The sequence below is a fragment of the Polypterus senegalus genome, chromosome 13, assembly GCF_016835505.1.
Source record: "Polypterus senegalus isolate Bchr_013 chromosome 13, ASM1683550v1, whole genome shotgun sequence".
Lineage (NCBI taxonomy): Eukaryota > Metazoa > Chordata > Cladistia > Polypteriformes > Polypteridae > Polypterus > Polypterus senegalus.
The window spans coordinates 150,958,319-150,972,972 of record NC_053166.1 but is presented as its reverse complement, the minus strand read 5'-3'; the positions used below and the strand labels follow the sequence as shown (position 1 = coordinate 150,972,972).

General features: G+C 41.6%; 1 protein-coding gene across 3 annotated transcripts in view; it reads right to left on the bottom strand.

The window, feature by feature from the left end:
* The window catches only part of LOC120542496 (centriolar coiled-coil protein of 110 kDa-like), a 68,522-nt gene that overhangs the window by 36,127 nt on the left and 17,741 nt on the right, over positions 1–14,654 (bottom strand). For all 3 annotated transcript variants that reach the window (XR_005636194.1, XM_039775006.1, XM_039775005.1), the window contains exons 3-4: positions 5,840–5,968; positions 182–1,427 (exon numbers count right to left, since the gene is read on the bottom strand). Coding sequence is in view for 2 of the 3 variants with exons in the window: in XM_039775006.1 (XP_039630940.1) it covers positions 182–1,427; positions 5,840–5,968 (1,375 nt within the window). In the remaining variant the exon portion in view is untranslated. The remainder of the gene's footprint in view (positions 1–181; positions 1,428–5,839; positions 5,969–14,654) is intronic.

Here is a 14,654-nt window from a genome sequence, read left to right as displayed (position 1 = left end):
CATCAGTGTTCCTTAAAGTGCAGTACACTTTGTCTCGCTGTGCATGTAACTCTGCAAAGGTGGCCTATACGAAGGAGATATCAGAGTACCGAGGCAATATGGTAAATTCATGGATGTTATTGACAGAGTCTTCTCCTCTAATTTGTATCTCACCCCCTCATCCTGTTCCAACTCAACTTACTCTCAAATGCTTCTCCTTTGTTGCCCTGGGTTGTCTGATCCTCACAATCCACCATCCCTTGAGAATCCAGGTCTAGCTGTCTCTTGGTAGCGTCCAGGTCCTCTTTCATTCCTGGGCACCCTTGCTGTGCCCTTAGAAGGATGGGTGATGGATTCTCTACATCATACGATTTATTGAGCAAGACAGGGGAGTGTCGGGGTTGAGACCTTCTCGGCAGACTTCCATAAATTCCGGAAGACTGTTTTCCATTCTTGAGGCTGCCAAGTGAGCCATGATTGTCCATTGTGTGCGAGCGCTGGCGGAAACCTGCAGTCTCTTGGAAATTGGCAAAGCTGCTAGCCTCGTCTTCCCACATGCCAATACCTAAGCTGCTGTGTCTCTTGTTACTCGTGGTAGCCGCCTTTAATTTGATTGCTTCGCTGGTAGACTGGGCCACAGTGAGCTCAGCTTCTCTCACTGGAGTCGGCACTGTAGGCCTGGATTGTGAAGGCACAGGACTCTCCCCTTGTTGTATCTTCAGCATTCTGTCTGGTGCCGGGCTAAGTTCAGTACAACTTAATGGATGTGTTAAGACAATATTCCCTGCAGACAGAGGTCGTGGCCGCCTGCGGTGCATCCTGGGGCTCAAACTAGGCTCCGGACTTGGCAGACGTGCATAGGAGCCAGTGAGGCTACGGGGCAGAATAGAAATCAACTCTGAGCTATCAGAATCAGATCCTCTTCGATTATGAATGGCAGACATTCCAGGAAAGGAAGAGGTCCGGGAATCTTGCCCAGCAGGGACATAGCCATGGTTCATATTACGAATAAAGAACAAGTTCTTTTCATGTGGGTCCTCAGTTGCACTGCTATTCTCATTCTCCTTATCTGAAAGGCTTTCACCGTGAATCGACTTCTGGACAGCCCGGCTCTCCCAACGGCCCTGTTCCAATTCTACATATTCCCGAGACTTTCTTAGCAAGCTGTGGAGGCTCACACCAGTATTCTTTACATCCTCTGTCTGCTCCAGCCTTTGGCAGGAAGTTTCAGTGAGGGGATACTTCTTCTCGGCATACGTTGCAGCAGAATGAAGCTGCTGTTCAGCAGTGTGCTCCACATTAGACGTCCTAGAACTTCCACTAGCCACTTTTGATATGGGCAGCCCGTTCATATCAGGAAGGAGGGTGAAGCCATTCTTTGTTTCGCACTTTGAAGAGCAGCTAACTGGAGTGGAGTCTTGTTTTCCTGATTTTGGTCCTTTTCGGACCTGCGTGAGAAAGAAAACAAAAAGAATTAAATTATCAGATGAAAAAAAGGCTGAAAGTTTCAGTCTGTTTTTTAATGGAAATACCTGACAGAAAATACAAAGAAAAAATGCCTTATTATTAACAAATGCACACTAATTAAAGGAAGAAGAAAAGCGGTAAAAGCAGAATACCCTCTTTTACAATCTGTACATTCTGTGCCACAAAGTCAGATGCCAATGTGCCAGTCATCCAGTATGTCACTAGCATAATTATTCCATGTCGTGTCATTTTGTAACCCACTTAATCCTAACCAGGCTTGTGGTGAAGGGGATGGACAGGGTGCCAGATCATCATAGGGCAAACACACAACCACCCACACACAATAGGGCCAATTTTGTGTCGCCAATTCACCTAACCTGCATGTCCTTGGACAGTGGGAGGGAACCCATGCAGAAATGGGGAGAACATGCAAACTCCATGCAGGGAGGACCTGGGACATGAACCCTGGTGTCCTTACAGCAAGGCAGCATTGCTACCACTGTGCCAACGTGCCACCCTAGCATAAGACCTGCATTTTTAAAATGCAAAAAGAAATCAAGAGAATTTCACAGTTCATGCATATCAAATTTTCACACATTCAATTATTTTACTAGTAAAATATGGCAGGAGGGGTGGCACGGTGGCGCAGGAGTAGAGCTGCTGCCTTGCAGTTAGGAGACCCGGGTTCGCTGCCCTGCATGGAGTTTGCATGTTCTTCCATTGTCTGTGTGGGTTTCCTCCGGGTGTTCTGGTTTCCTCCCACTGTCCAAAGACATGCAGGTTAGGTGCATTGGTGATCCTAAATTGTCCCAAGTGTGTGTTTGTGTGCCCTGCAGTGGGCTGGCGCCCTGCCCGGGGTTTGTTCCTGCCTTGTTCCCTGTGTTGGCTGGGATTGGCTCCAGCAGAACCCCACATGACCCTGCGTTAGGGTATAGCAGGTTGGATAATGAATGGATGGAATATGGCAGGACGGCATTTTTGTACAAACCTTGCTAAAAAATGTATATATTCTTCTACCCCAACTGTGCCATACGTGGGGCATTAAAATGTGAGAAAAAACACAAAATTATCTGCAAAGCCAAATATACTGTGGCTGGGTTTGTTCAAAACCAATAGACATCTACCATAATATAATGTTACTGACTGTGGCAGGTTTCATTTTCATGCATTGTTTTCGAGTTATTGAGTCCACAGATTCACACAGCGACACACATGCACACACAAAAGGTGCTTATCAATTGGAATCTTAAAGTCAAAATTTTGAACCCTGCCTTATTCTTCACCCACATGCTATATACTGTGTATACAGTGGAAATAGAACAGGGGTCCTCAATCACAGTCCTGGAGGGCCGCAGTGGCTGCAGGTTTTCATTCCAACTGGTTTCCCAATTAGAACTCAGGCGTTGCAGATAACGAAACTTGGTATTTAACTATTTGGCTTGTTGGTGCTTTTTATTCATCCAAGAGAAATTTGAATTGCACTATAGAGCTTCTTTACCTGAAAACATCATCCATGTGTTTTGTGGACCAGTGCAGATTTAAACCTAACACTCCTTCCAATTCCCCTCTCATTAATCTCTGTAAATATTTTTAAACACAGATACTTGATGGTGCCGATGCACAGGTGTATAATAATAATAATAATAATAATAACTGCGGTGGGCTGGCGCCCTGCCTGGGGTTTGTTTCCTGCCTTGCGCCCTGTGCTGGCTGGGATTGGCTCCAGCAGACCCCCGTGACCCTGTAGTTAGGATATAGCGGGTTGGATAATGGATGGATGGATAATAATAATAATAAATCTTATTTATATAGTGCCTTTCCAATCTCTGTCTGTCTGTCTGTCTGCTTTTCACGAGAGAACTACTTAACATATTTAGATTGGGTTTTTTTCGATAATTTGCTTAAACATTCCGGTTGATTTTGCGACTTCTTTCATCACGCCAAGTATCATAGTTCGCTTGCAGTACGGATTTAACTGCGCAAATCCAACAGAAATGCACCAGGCCGAGGGAAGGAGGACGGGACGGGACGCAACCTGACCTCCGCTTTGCTAGCGAACGAGAGAACTACTTCATGGATTTAGATCAGATTTTTTTCTAGAATTTGCTTGAACATTCCGGTTGATTTTGCGACTTCTCTCATCGTGATAAGTATCATAGCTCATTTACGATACTGATTTTTTTGCACAAATCCGAGAGAGACGCAGCGGGCGAGAACCTCCTTATTCATACTCCAGCCTCGGAGCGTATCTTACATCTGCTTAGCTAGCGAACAAGAGAACTACTTAACAGGTTTAGATCGGGTGTTTTTCTAGAATTTGCTTGAACATTCCGGTTGATTTTGCGACTTCTCTCATCGTGATAAGTATCATAGTTCATTTACGGTACTGATTTTTTTGCGCAAATCCGAGAGAGACGCAGCGGGCGAGAACCTCCTTATTCATACTCCAGCCTCGGAGCGTATCTTACATCTGCTTAGCTAGCAAACAAGAGAACTACTTAACGGGTTTAGATCGGGTGTTTTTCTAGAATTTGCTTGAACATTCCGGTTGATTTTGCGACTTCTCTCATCTTGCTAAGAATCATAATTTGCTTGCAGGAGCGATATATTCACATTAATCCGAGACAGAGGCTACCGGCCGAGGAGAGGGTGAAGCGCGACGTCAGGAGTGGCGAGTCGGTCTACCTCTGTGTTTTGGAGCGTAACTTGCCTCCGCTAAGCTAGCAATACCGTTTTGTTTATCCATTTTTAAAGTTTGCCCTGTTTCACTACTACATGGGAGGAGCCACGGGGAGCGGCTAGTACAGTATATTTTAGTACTTTGTTAGAAACAAACATTCTTAGAGAGTCAAGGCAGGGGGGCCTGTCAAAAAACAAGGGCCCGTTAAAGTCCAATGAGACATTCCTTGTGCGATTTTGGGTTACACAAGAAATCAGTTGGTATTGTTGGTGTATCGATGTCTCAGGCACTCCGCCGCTTGTAAGAGCTACAACAGCTGCACCTCCTGCTCTCAGCAGCATATCATGATTACTATTATTAGGAAATGCTTTTCACTTAACAGAATACAGATGTGCAAATAAAAGTTGCCATGATCACAGTATGCCACCATGTCTTTAAGAAAACACCTAAGTGTCCTACTTTTGTGACGACCGTCAAGCTACCACAGTCATTTCTAACATCCAACTATTTATTTGTTTATGATACCATTAATTATGGTGAGAAGATGTCCTGTATTTTCTGGGACAATTCTATAAATCAATTCAAACTTAAGATTTTTTTTTTTTTTTTTTAAGAATGTGATAGGACATCAAGGTTTGTCAGATCTTTAAAGATGAGAGCATCAAGTCCCTTCAAACAGGTCTTATAACAACCCTTTCCTAAAAGTGGCTTTGCCATTTAAAAACAGGTTACAAGAAATCCGATTATATTCCAGAAACTAGAAGTTTGATGGATGTGATTTATGCATCTCTAATTAGCCTCATTTCATTATCAACCCATGACACTCTGAAGGTGGAGGGCGCAGACACTCGAGGGACTTTCTCACTCCTCGTACACTTGCTTGGTTACCATGCAGACAGAAGCAAACAAACAGGCAGTTTGGGCTACTTGTGCAGCCTGGGGGTTAACTGCTAACAGCTTCTGTTGTAAGCCGGGATGCCGGCAGGCTTTAGTCATTACAGTCAGGTGGACTGTAAATGAAAAACAAAAAGTTAACCAAGCCAACACTAAGCAACAAAAAAAAAAAAAAAACGACAACATACTTCCAGTATGGGCCCTCCCAGCCCAAACAGTTTTGACCCCTGGACTAATTTGGGTACTACATGGTGACCAAGTACCCCTATGAAGCATGCGGCAAAAGCAGATGTTAACCAAGTAGGGTGGAGGCTAAGATCACTTGGAAATCTTTTTAAAGTTTCAGGAAGGCCTCAAGTAGATGTCAAAGTATGCAGCAAGTCCCTTTATTTGCTTTTAAAACAATCTTTCTGCATCCTGTAAAGGAAAACACTTCTGTGTCTCATAGCACCTTTCTACTGTAAGCACCATCCCAAGGATCTTTACAAGTACAGATGTTAACGGCTCACATGTATATTTTTATTAGGGCTGGAGCACAGACGTGAGATATGACTTGCTCAAAATCACACAGTGAGCCCAAGGTGTGGATTGATCCAGAAACATTTCGAAATAAAGCAGTCTAGAAAGTGACACCCCATTCAAAAGTCCGAGATGTTTTTGTATTAATAACTGTATATATTCATTTTTCAGTACTCCTGTAACATAAAATGATACTATTTTACTACCAAATTAAGCATCTGCGGAAATCGCTCTTTGATTTGAAGGTCTTTTGTGTGGCAGAATGCCAAGGGACTCCGTGTTTTGCACATTTCTACTCACCTGCACGCTGTCGAGGATCTTTTGAACCCTAGTCAACAGCGTACTCCGTCGTACTCCCTGTCTCTCCATTTCGAGCTCCACAGCACGTTGCCTGTACTGGGTCATTTCCTGGCGCTGGTCGGAGGTCAACTAAACAGAGAAAAAATAAATAAATAAATGAAAAAAGAAAAAGAAAATTTAAACAATAATATATAAAGGTATTTTCTTTATTCTTTTTTTTTAGGAAAACCTGATTTTACAACAGCATCTTGCCATCAAATTAAGTACATTAGGAGGTGAAATAAAATCTGTCTATTTTTTCAATTTTGATAAAGTGGTTAAGGCCCCATACAGTAAAGTAGTGATTAGTGCTGCTGCCCGACAGTCCCGCAAACATGGGATCAAATCTCATCCTAGGAGCCGTCTTCTATGTACAAAGTCTTCCCTGTTTCTGTGTGCCTTTATCTCCACAAACTCCAATTCCATATTCCAAATACACGTAGTTTAGATTAACTGGTCCAATTTTTGAGAGCGGGTGAGTGCTTGAGTGTACCCTGCTATAAACTGATGCCCACACAGCCTTGAGCCTAAAGCTATTGAGATAGATAGATAGATAGATAGATAGATAGATAGATAGATAGATAGATAGATAGATAGATAGATATGAGAGGCACTATATAATAGATAGATAGATATAGATAGATAGATAATTTAGCATAGTAGGCAAGATAGATATGATAGATAGATAGATAGAAAGATAATTTAGATAGATAATTTAGCATAGATAGATAGATAGATAGATAGATAGATAATTTAGCATAGTAGGCAAGATAGATAGATAGATAGATAGATAGATAGATAGATAGAAAGATAATTTAGCATAGTAGGCAAGATAGATAGATAGATAATTAAGCATAGTAGGCAAGATAGATAGATAGATAGACAGATAGATAGATAGATAGATATTTTATTTGTCCCCAGAGAAAAATTTGGCTTTTACAAAAGCTCTTTAAATAAATAAGTAAATACATAATAGCCACCAACCTTGAACTGGATAAGTGGGTTAGATTATGGATGAAGTATGTATTCTGGGTAATGACTGAAACAGGGTAATATTCATCCCCTGATGTATGTTTTAAGTTTTTGCCGATTTCCATTTCCATTTAAAAGAAATTATTATACCTGCCTAGTAGTTCTAGATAGCCTGAAGAGCCCTCATCAATCAAGTACTGCCCAGTGAAACAAATAATCCAGGTAATGCATGCAGTGACTTAGCAGACAAGATTCCTGTTCCTGTCACCGGTAAATGGTTAACACATTGACTTGCCAAAACATGCTGAATGATGAAGACAGTGGCAAAATGACCTTTAGTTCCTTAAAACCCACAGTGAAAAATCCACTGACACATAGCAAAGCACACGGGTACGTATCTGAGCACCATATCACAATATTCGATAAAAGGGAGAACTGAAAGATACAACTACAGAAACATTAATTTGATGAAAGTCACTTTACGGATGAGCCAGTCCAATGCGCCAGCTAGTGCACAGTCAGCGGGAGGTTCTATTATATCCTCAACGAGCTAAATTGAAAATCAAATATTCTAATGATTTCTTGTCATTCTGACTACAGACGAGTAAGGTTTAGGATCTGCCTTGCTGTTGGTAGGGCATTGAGGGCAAACAGTTTCAAACTGTGCTGAATGTATCAACATAATGAATGTCTTGAACGTACTGAGGTACTAAGGTGAAGACTATGTAAGTTTGCCACTGAAAATTTACAACCTTTAAGTATAGAAAGTAACAAAAGTTTAACAGGAGAAAGCTAAGATTGTAATGAAACAGAGAAGAACCCTTTTTTGGTTTTATTCTGTGTGTGTAATAACTTTTTCTGAATTTTGTGATTTGCTCCTTTTTAAAAATGTTCATTACACCTTTTCATAACAAACTTTACTGGACTAAGAAATTTCTTTTGTTACAAGCTTGACTGGATCCTACCTTGCCAACTCAGTAGCAGCTCGATTTTGGAAACCTAGAAAAGATGCAGCAGCTACACTTCATACTGCTTAAAGAGTAAAACTATAAAGACCACAGAAAAATAAACAGTGGCCTTTATCGCACCAGCACTTTACAGAAAGACAACTAAACTGAAAAACTGGAAAACGCAAAGCAAAGTGACATGGGATTAATGGGGAGAATTAATACAATATAAGCTAGCAGTCAAGAGTTTGGAATCAACCAGAAATGTTCTTGTTTTTGAGATAGATAAATTTAGCATAGTAGGCAAGATAGATAGATATGAAAGGCACTATATGATAGATAGATAGATAGATAGATAGATATGAAAGGCACTATATGATAGATAGATGGCTGGTCGGAGGTCAACTAAACAGAGAAAAAATAAATAAATAAATGAAAAAAGAAAAAGAAAATTTAAACAATAATATATAAAGGTATTTTCTTTATTCTTTTTTTTTAGGAAAACCTGATTTTACAACAGCATCTTGCCATCAAATTAAGTACATTAGGAGGTGAAATAAAATCTGTCTATTTTTTCAATTTTGATAAAGTGGTTAAGGCCCCATACAGTAAAGTAGTGATTAGTGCTGCTGCCCGACAGTCCCGCAAACATGGGATCAAATCTCATCCTAGGAGCCGTCTTCTATGTACAAAGTCTTCCCTGTTTCTGTGTGCCTTTATCTCCACAAACTCCAATTCCATATTCCAAATACACGTAGTTTAGATTAACTGGTCCAATTTTTGAGAGCGGGTGAGTGCTTGAGTGTACCCTGCTATAAACTGATGCCCACACAGCCTTGAGCCTAAAGCTATTGAGATAGATAAGATAGATAGATAGATAGATAGATAGATAGATAGATAGATAGATAGATAGATAGATAGATAGATAGATAGATAGATAGATAGATAGATAGATATGAGAGGCACTATATAATAGATAGATAGATATAGATAGAAAGATAATTTAGCATAGTAGGCAAGATAGATAGATAGATAGATAGATAGATAGATAGATAGATAGATAGATAGATAGATAGATAGATAGATTTTTAATCAAGTAAAACGACGACTCCATGAATGTGGCCTTAGTGGCAGAGTTCGATTAAAGTCATATCTGAAACTGGCTAATACAAGGAAATAATGTCAGTCAATTGTTAAATCTGCAAAATGACAGTGAATGAATTCCTTGCATTAAATTGCCAAGAAACTAAAGGCTTCATACAAAGATGTCCAGCATTCTCTTCAGAGAGTAGTAAAGCGGATCTAACCAGGACAGAACAAGAGAGAAAGGCTAAGATGCACAATATAAACTTCAAGGTAAAATGCCAGCAGTAGGCATTTTTAAAATCTACAGAAAACATTTACCTTTATAACTCAATTTCTCATAGCAAATGCATCTATACCAGGTTTGTGAAGAAAGAACTTAGACTTGAAAAATGCCAAACTCATCCTTTAAAAAGAGAAGAACTACAGTAAGTATCTCCTAAACACTCTGGAGAAAATCAGTACTGCATGCTCTATAGGAATGTGTGCAAGCATAAACCTTGAGGAGCAAGGCTAAAGAAAAATGGAAAGACATTTTTAAGAGTGGGTAAGAAATGAACTTGTACACTCACCTAAAGGATTATTAGGAACACCTGTTCAATTTCTCATTAATGCAATTATCTAATCAACCAATCACATGGCAGTTGCTTCAATACATTTAGGGGTGTGGTCCTGGTCAAGACAATCTCCTGAACTCCAAACTGAATGTCAGAATGGCAAAGAAAGGTGAGTTAAGCAATTCTGAGTGTGGCATGGTTGTTGGTGCCAGACGGGCCGGTCTGAGTATTTCACAATCTGCTCAGTTACTGGGATTTTCACGCACAACCATTTCTAGGGTTTACAAAGAATGGTGTGAAAAGGGAAAAACATCCAGTATGCGGCAGTCCTGTGGGCGAAAATGCCTTGTTGATGCTAGAGGTCAGAGGAGAATGGGCCGACTGATTCAAGCTGATAGAAGAGCAACTTTGACTGAAATAACCACTCATTACAATCGAGGTATGCAGCAAAGCATTTGTGAAGCCACAACACGCACAACCTTGAGGCGGATGGGCTACAACAGCAGAAGACACCACCAGGTACCACTCATCTGCACTACAAATAGGAAAAAGAGGCTACAATTTGCACGAGCTCACCAAAATTGGACAGTTGAAGACTGGAAAAATGTTGCCTGGTCTGATGAGTCTCGATTTCTGTTGAGACATTCAAATGGTAGAGTCAGAATTTGGCGTAAACAGAATGAGAACATGGATCCATCATGCCTTGTTACCACTGTGCAGGCTGGTGGTGGTGGTGTAATGGTGTGGGGATGTTTTCTTGGCACACTTTAGGCCCCTTAGTGCCAATTGGGCATCGTTTAAATGCCACAGGCTACCTGAGCATTGTTTCTGACCATGTCCATCCCTTCATGACCACCATGTACCCATCCTCTGATGGCTACTTCCAGCAGGATAATGCACCATGTCACAAAGCTCGAATCATTTCAAATTGGTTTCTTGAACATGACAATGAGTTCACTGTACTAAAATGGCCCCCACAGTCACCAGATCTCAACCCAATAGAGCATCTTTGGGATGTGGTGGAACGGGAGCTTCGTGCCCTGGATGTGCATCCCACAAATCTCCATCAACTGCAAGATGCTATCCTATCAATATGGGCCAACATTTCTAAAGAATGCTTTCAGCACCTTGTTGAATCAATGCCACGTAGAATTAAGGCAGTTCTGAAGGAGAAAGGGGGTCAAACACCGTATTAGTATGGTGGTCCTAATAATCCTTTAGGTGAGTGTAGATCACCAAGTAATGGAATAATACAAAAAGCAAAGGATAAAGTACTCATGGACAGACACTGAAGAGAATGAAGATGACAAATTTGCACAAAAGTAAAAGAAGAACGGGTGCTGAAGGATCTTCCAATGGATAAATGGACTGAGGAAAATAAGTGATGAATAAGTGTGATAAAACATTAAAACAGCAGCAAAGGAAAGCATGAATAAACTCAATTGGCCCTCACAAACTAAAATGGAATAAGCAGACTAGGTCTGAAGACCAAATGGCAGTGTGGTGTAGTGGTTAAGGCTTTGGACTTTGAACCTTGAGGTTGTGTATTCAAATCCCACTGCTGACACTATGTGGCCATCAGCATCTTAAACAAAGACTGACAAAGTAGTGCAGCGGTTGGCTCACACCTTACTGATGCAGCATTCCCTGTTTGAAATTTAATTTCTGAACTGGACGCTGTAAAGTTTTAGGTTTGGAACTTCAAACTCAGGTTGTGGGTTCAAATCCCCCTATTGACCCTGAGCAAGTCACTTCAGCTGCCTGTGTCCTAAATGGAAAAGCAAAAGCAACGTAACCAATTGTATCTCAAATATAGGAAGCTGTAGAATAAAGGTGTCAGCCAAATTAGTAAATGCAATGTAAAACATGTAAATAAAAATAATAAGTGAAAGGAGATCAGATGAATGGTATCTCACCTTAAGTATTGAATCCTAAACATTAAAACAGCAACCACCAAACAGAAAACGATGTCTGATCTTTAAAAGCATTTTGCCTTTAGAACAGCAAGAGAAACAGTCAGTCAGTCATTTCCCAACTCGCTATATCCTAACACAGGCGGTCTGCTGGAGCCAATCCCAGCCAGCACATTATGCAAGGCAGGAACAAATCCTGGGCAGGGCACCAGCCCACCACAGGGCACACCCACACACACACCAGGGACAATTTAGGATCGCCAAAGCACCTAACCTGCATGTCTTTGGACTGTGGGAGGAAACCCACGCAGACACGGGGAGAACATGCAAACTCCACGCAGGGAGGACCCGGGAAGCGAACCTTACTGTGAGGCAGCAGCACTACCCAACAATGATGGATGGATTAAAAGGAAGAAGTCTACGTGACCATCATCATCATCAAGCCCTTCCGTGAGAATCCTAAATCCAAAGAGGACTGTTTCATTTATGTTAGGTAGAATGCCCAGAGGGGACTGGGCGGTATCATGGTCTGGAATCCCTACAGATTTTGTTTTTTCTGTCCCCCCTGGCCATTGAACCTTACTCTTATTCGATGTTAATGTTGATTTATTTTGTTTTATAATTGTGTCTTTCATTTTTCTATTCTTTAATATGTAAAGCACTTTGAGCTACTGTTTGTATGAAAATGTGCTATATAAATAAATGTTGTTGTTGTTGTTGTTGTACCCACTGCACCACCGTGCCGCCCTACAAGAGAAACAATGATGCTTCTCCCACTGAGGACGCACTTAATGTATTGGCCAGTCGAGCACAGGGGCACCAAAAGACCCTCAAGCTAACCAGGGCAATGGAGACAAAACACACTCTTTGTGCTGTTTGGGGGGAAATCTCTGATATCTACAATATATAACTAGAAAAAGCCACTGCTCTGAATGAAATGTTAAAGCCACAGCCTTTCTTTACATGCAACAGATTAAACAAAAATCAAAATCAATGGCGGTTCATTCTAAGGCCGTGGCGGGAAAAACTCCATGCTGGAGATGCACAAGAAGTTGCGTTTTTTGTTTTTTTTTTTGCTTTTTTCCCCCCATACTACAAAAACAAATCAATCTGATATTATATGTGTATCGAGTTATTTTTGTGTTTGTTTTTCTAACGATTCTGACAAGAGATCAGCTTTACTTCTGCGATCACGCCTCTGTTATTTGTATCCAGTTTAAACCAGACCTGGAAGTGTCTGATGGCCTCCACTCCACAGGCTCACAGGCTCCGTGTGAAGGATCAAGGGGTAATTAGTACCTGTCACTGTGCAGAAATACTCCGTTCACTCTGCTGGGCTCTTTTAAACGTGAGAGGAAGGTAAACAAGGTGTATAGTTAGGTAAGCGGTTCCATTACAGGCTCAAAGGAGCTGCTGATCGTCAGGAAGGCTGCACTCACTGCTGCCCTCGAGGACTGAGTCTGCCCACCCCTGCACTAAATGGTGACGCCATTCTATCAACGGCATCAAAACAAACAACAATAACAAGGCTATTGAGATGTGCAAATTGTTTAAACGGTTCAAGTGGCTTCTATAAATACAATGTCCTCTGGCAATTTGTACCTCATTACTACTACAATCTACTATGCTGCTTTGTATTGTACTCCTGTTTGCTTTGTAAAATGTCTAAACAGCGCTTACTGTCAAAAGCACCATATACAATTAAGGCGGACAGATTCACTGCATTTTATATCCTCCTGATTGAATTTTAACAATCTATAATGTACACGTGAAAACAAATATTGGTACATTCCTCTGAAATGACTGTCAAGATGGATGGCACTGCACTGACGATGGGATACTGGCTTTAGTCATCTCATACATTTTCAGTGGTTTACTGTCTCCATTACAAACATCATGCAGGCTGAAAATAAATAAAAAGGAAAGATCACATACTGACCAGGGTGGCATGGTGGCATTGTGGTAGTGCTGCTGCCTTGCAGGAAGGAGAGCTGGGTTCACGTCATGGCTCCTCCCTGTATGGAGTTTGCATGTTCTCCCCGTGTCTGTGTGAGTTTAGGTGAATTGGTGATGCTAAATTGGCACTAGTGTGTGCTTGCTGTGTGTGAGTGTGTGTGTGTGTGTGTGTGTGTGTGTGGGTGGGTGTTTGCCCTGTGTTGGACTGGCACACTGTCGATGGCTTGCTCCCAATAGATTAAGTGAATTGGCGATCCTAAATTGGCACTAGTGTGTGCTGGGTGTGTGTGTTTGCCCTGTGATGGACTGGCGCCCTGTCAATGGTTTGTTCCTGCCTTGCGCCCAATGCTAACTGGGAGAGACTCCAGTAGACCCCTGCTACCTCGTTCAGGACTAAGTGGATTACAAAATGACTGACAGACACACTGTCCTTGAGCCTCTTCTCTATCCAGATGTCAAACTGTGCCCTCACCATTTGGAAATCCAGCACATCATAACCCAATTTAGTAACTGGGTCTCCAGCATACAAAGAGTTTAGTGATTTCAAGACGTGCAGCACTCTTTTTGACTGCTCGCGAGTTGTAAGGACTTGAAAGAACGCTTGTACCGAATGTAGTGCCTTTCACATTCTACATGACTGAAACACTAAAAACACTATAATAACCAATCACAATAAATGGTCTACAAAGGAACACTTATCCATCCATTTTCTGGATCCACTTTTCTGAGAACAAGGATTCTGGGAGCTTAAACTGTTCCTGGAAAAATGGGGCACAAGCCAGAAATCTTTAGTAGATGGGACAAAACACACACCCAATTCATTCGTGTTCTGTAACTGCTTTTGCCATTACAGGGCCATTAGGCTCGGGCAGCCATTCCAGCAGTACTTAGTGCAAACGAAGAGGCAACTCTGGACTGGATGGCAGTCTATGGCACTGCAAACTCAACTGAACTGGAAAAAATAGAAAGGCCTCACCATCACAGGACTGGAATGTCTTTTGGAAAAAAGGAAGAACACACAGGCTTTACATGGAGAGAACCAAGAGCTGTGATGTGGTCGTGTTATTTTGTGTGTCACAGGTACTGATACAGTATCTCACAAAAGTGAGCACACCCCTCACAAGTAGTCTGCGTACAGCGTCCCCTCAAAATAACTCAACACTCAGCCATTAATGTCTAACGACAAAAGTGAGTACACCCCTAAGTGAAAAATGTCCAAATTGTGCCCAAAGTGTCAATGTTTTGTATGGCCACCAATTATTTTCCAGCACTGCCTTAACTCTCTTGGGCATGGAGTTCACTAGAGCTTCACAGGTTGCCACTGGAATCCTCTTCCACTCCTCCATGA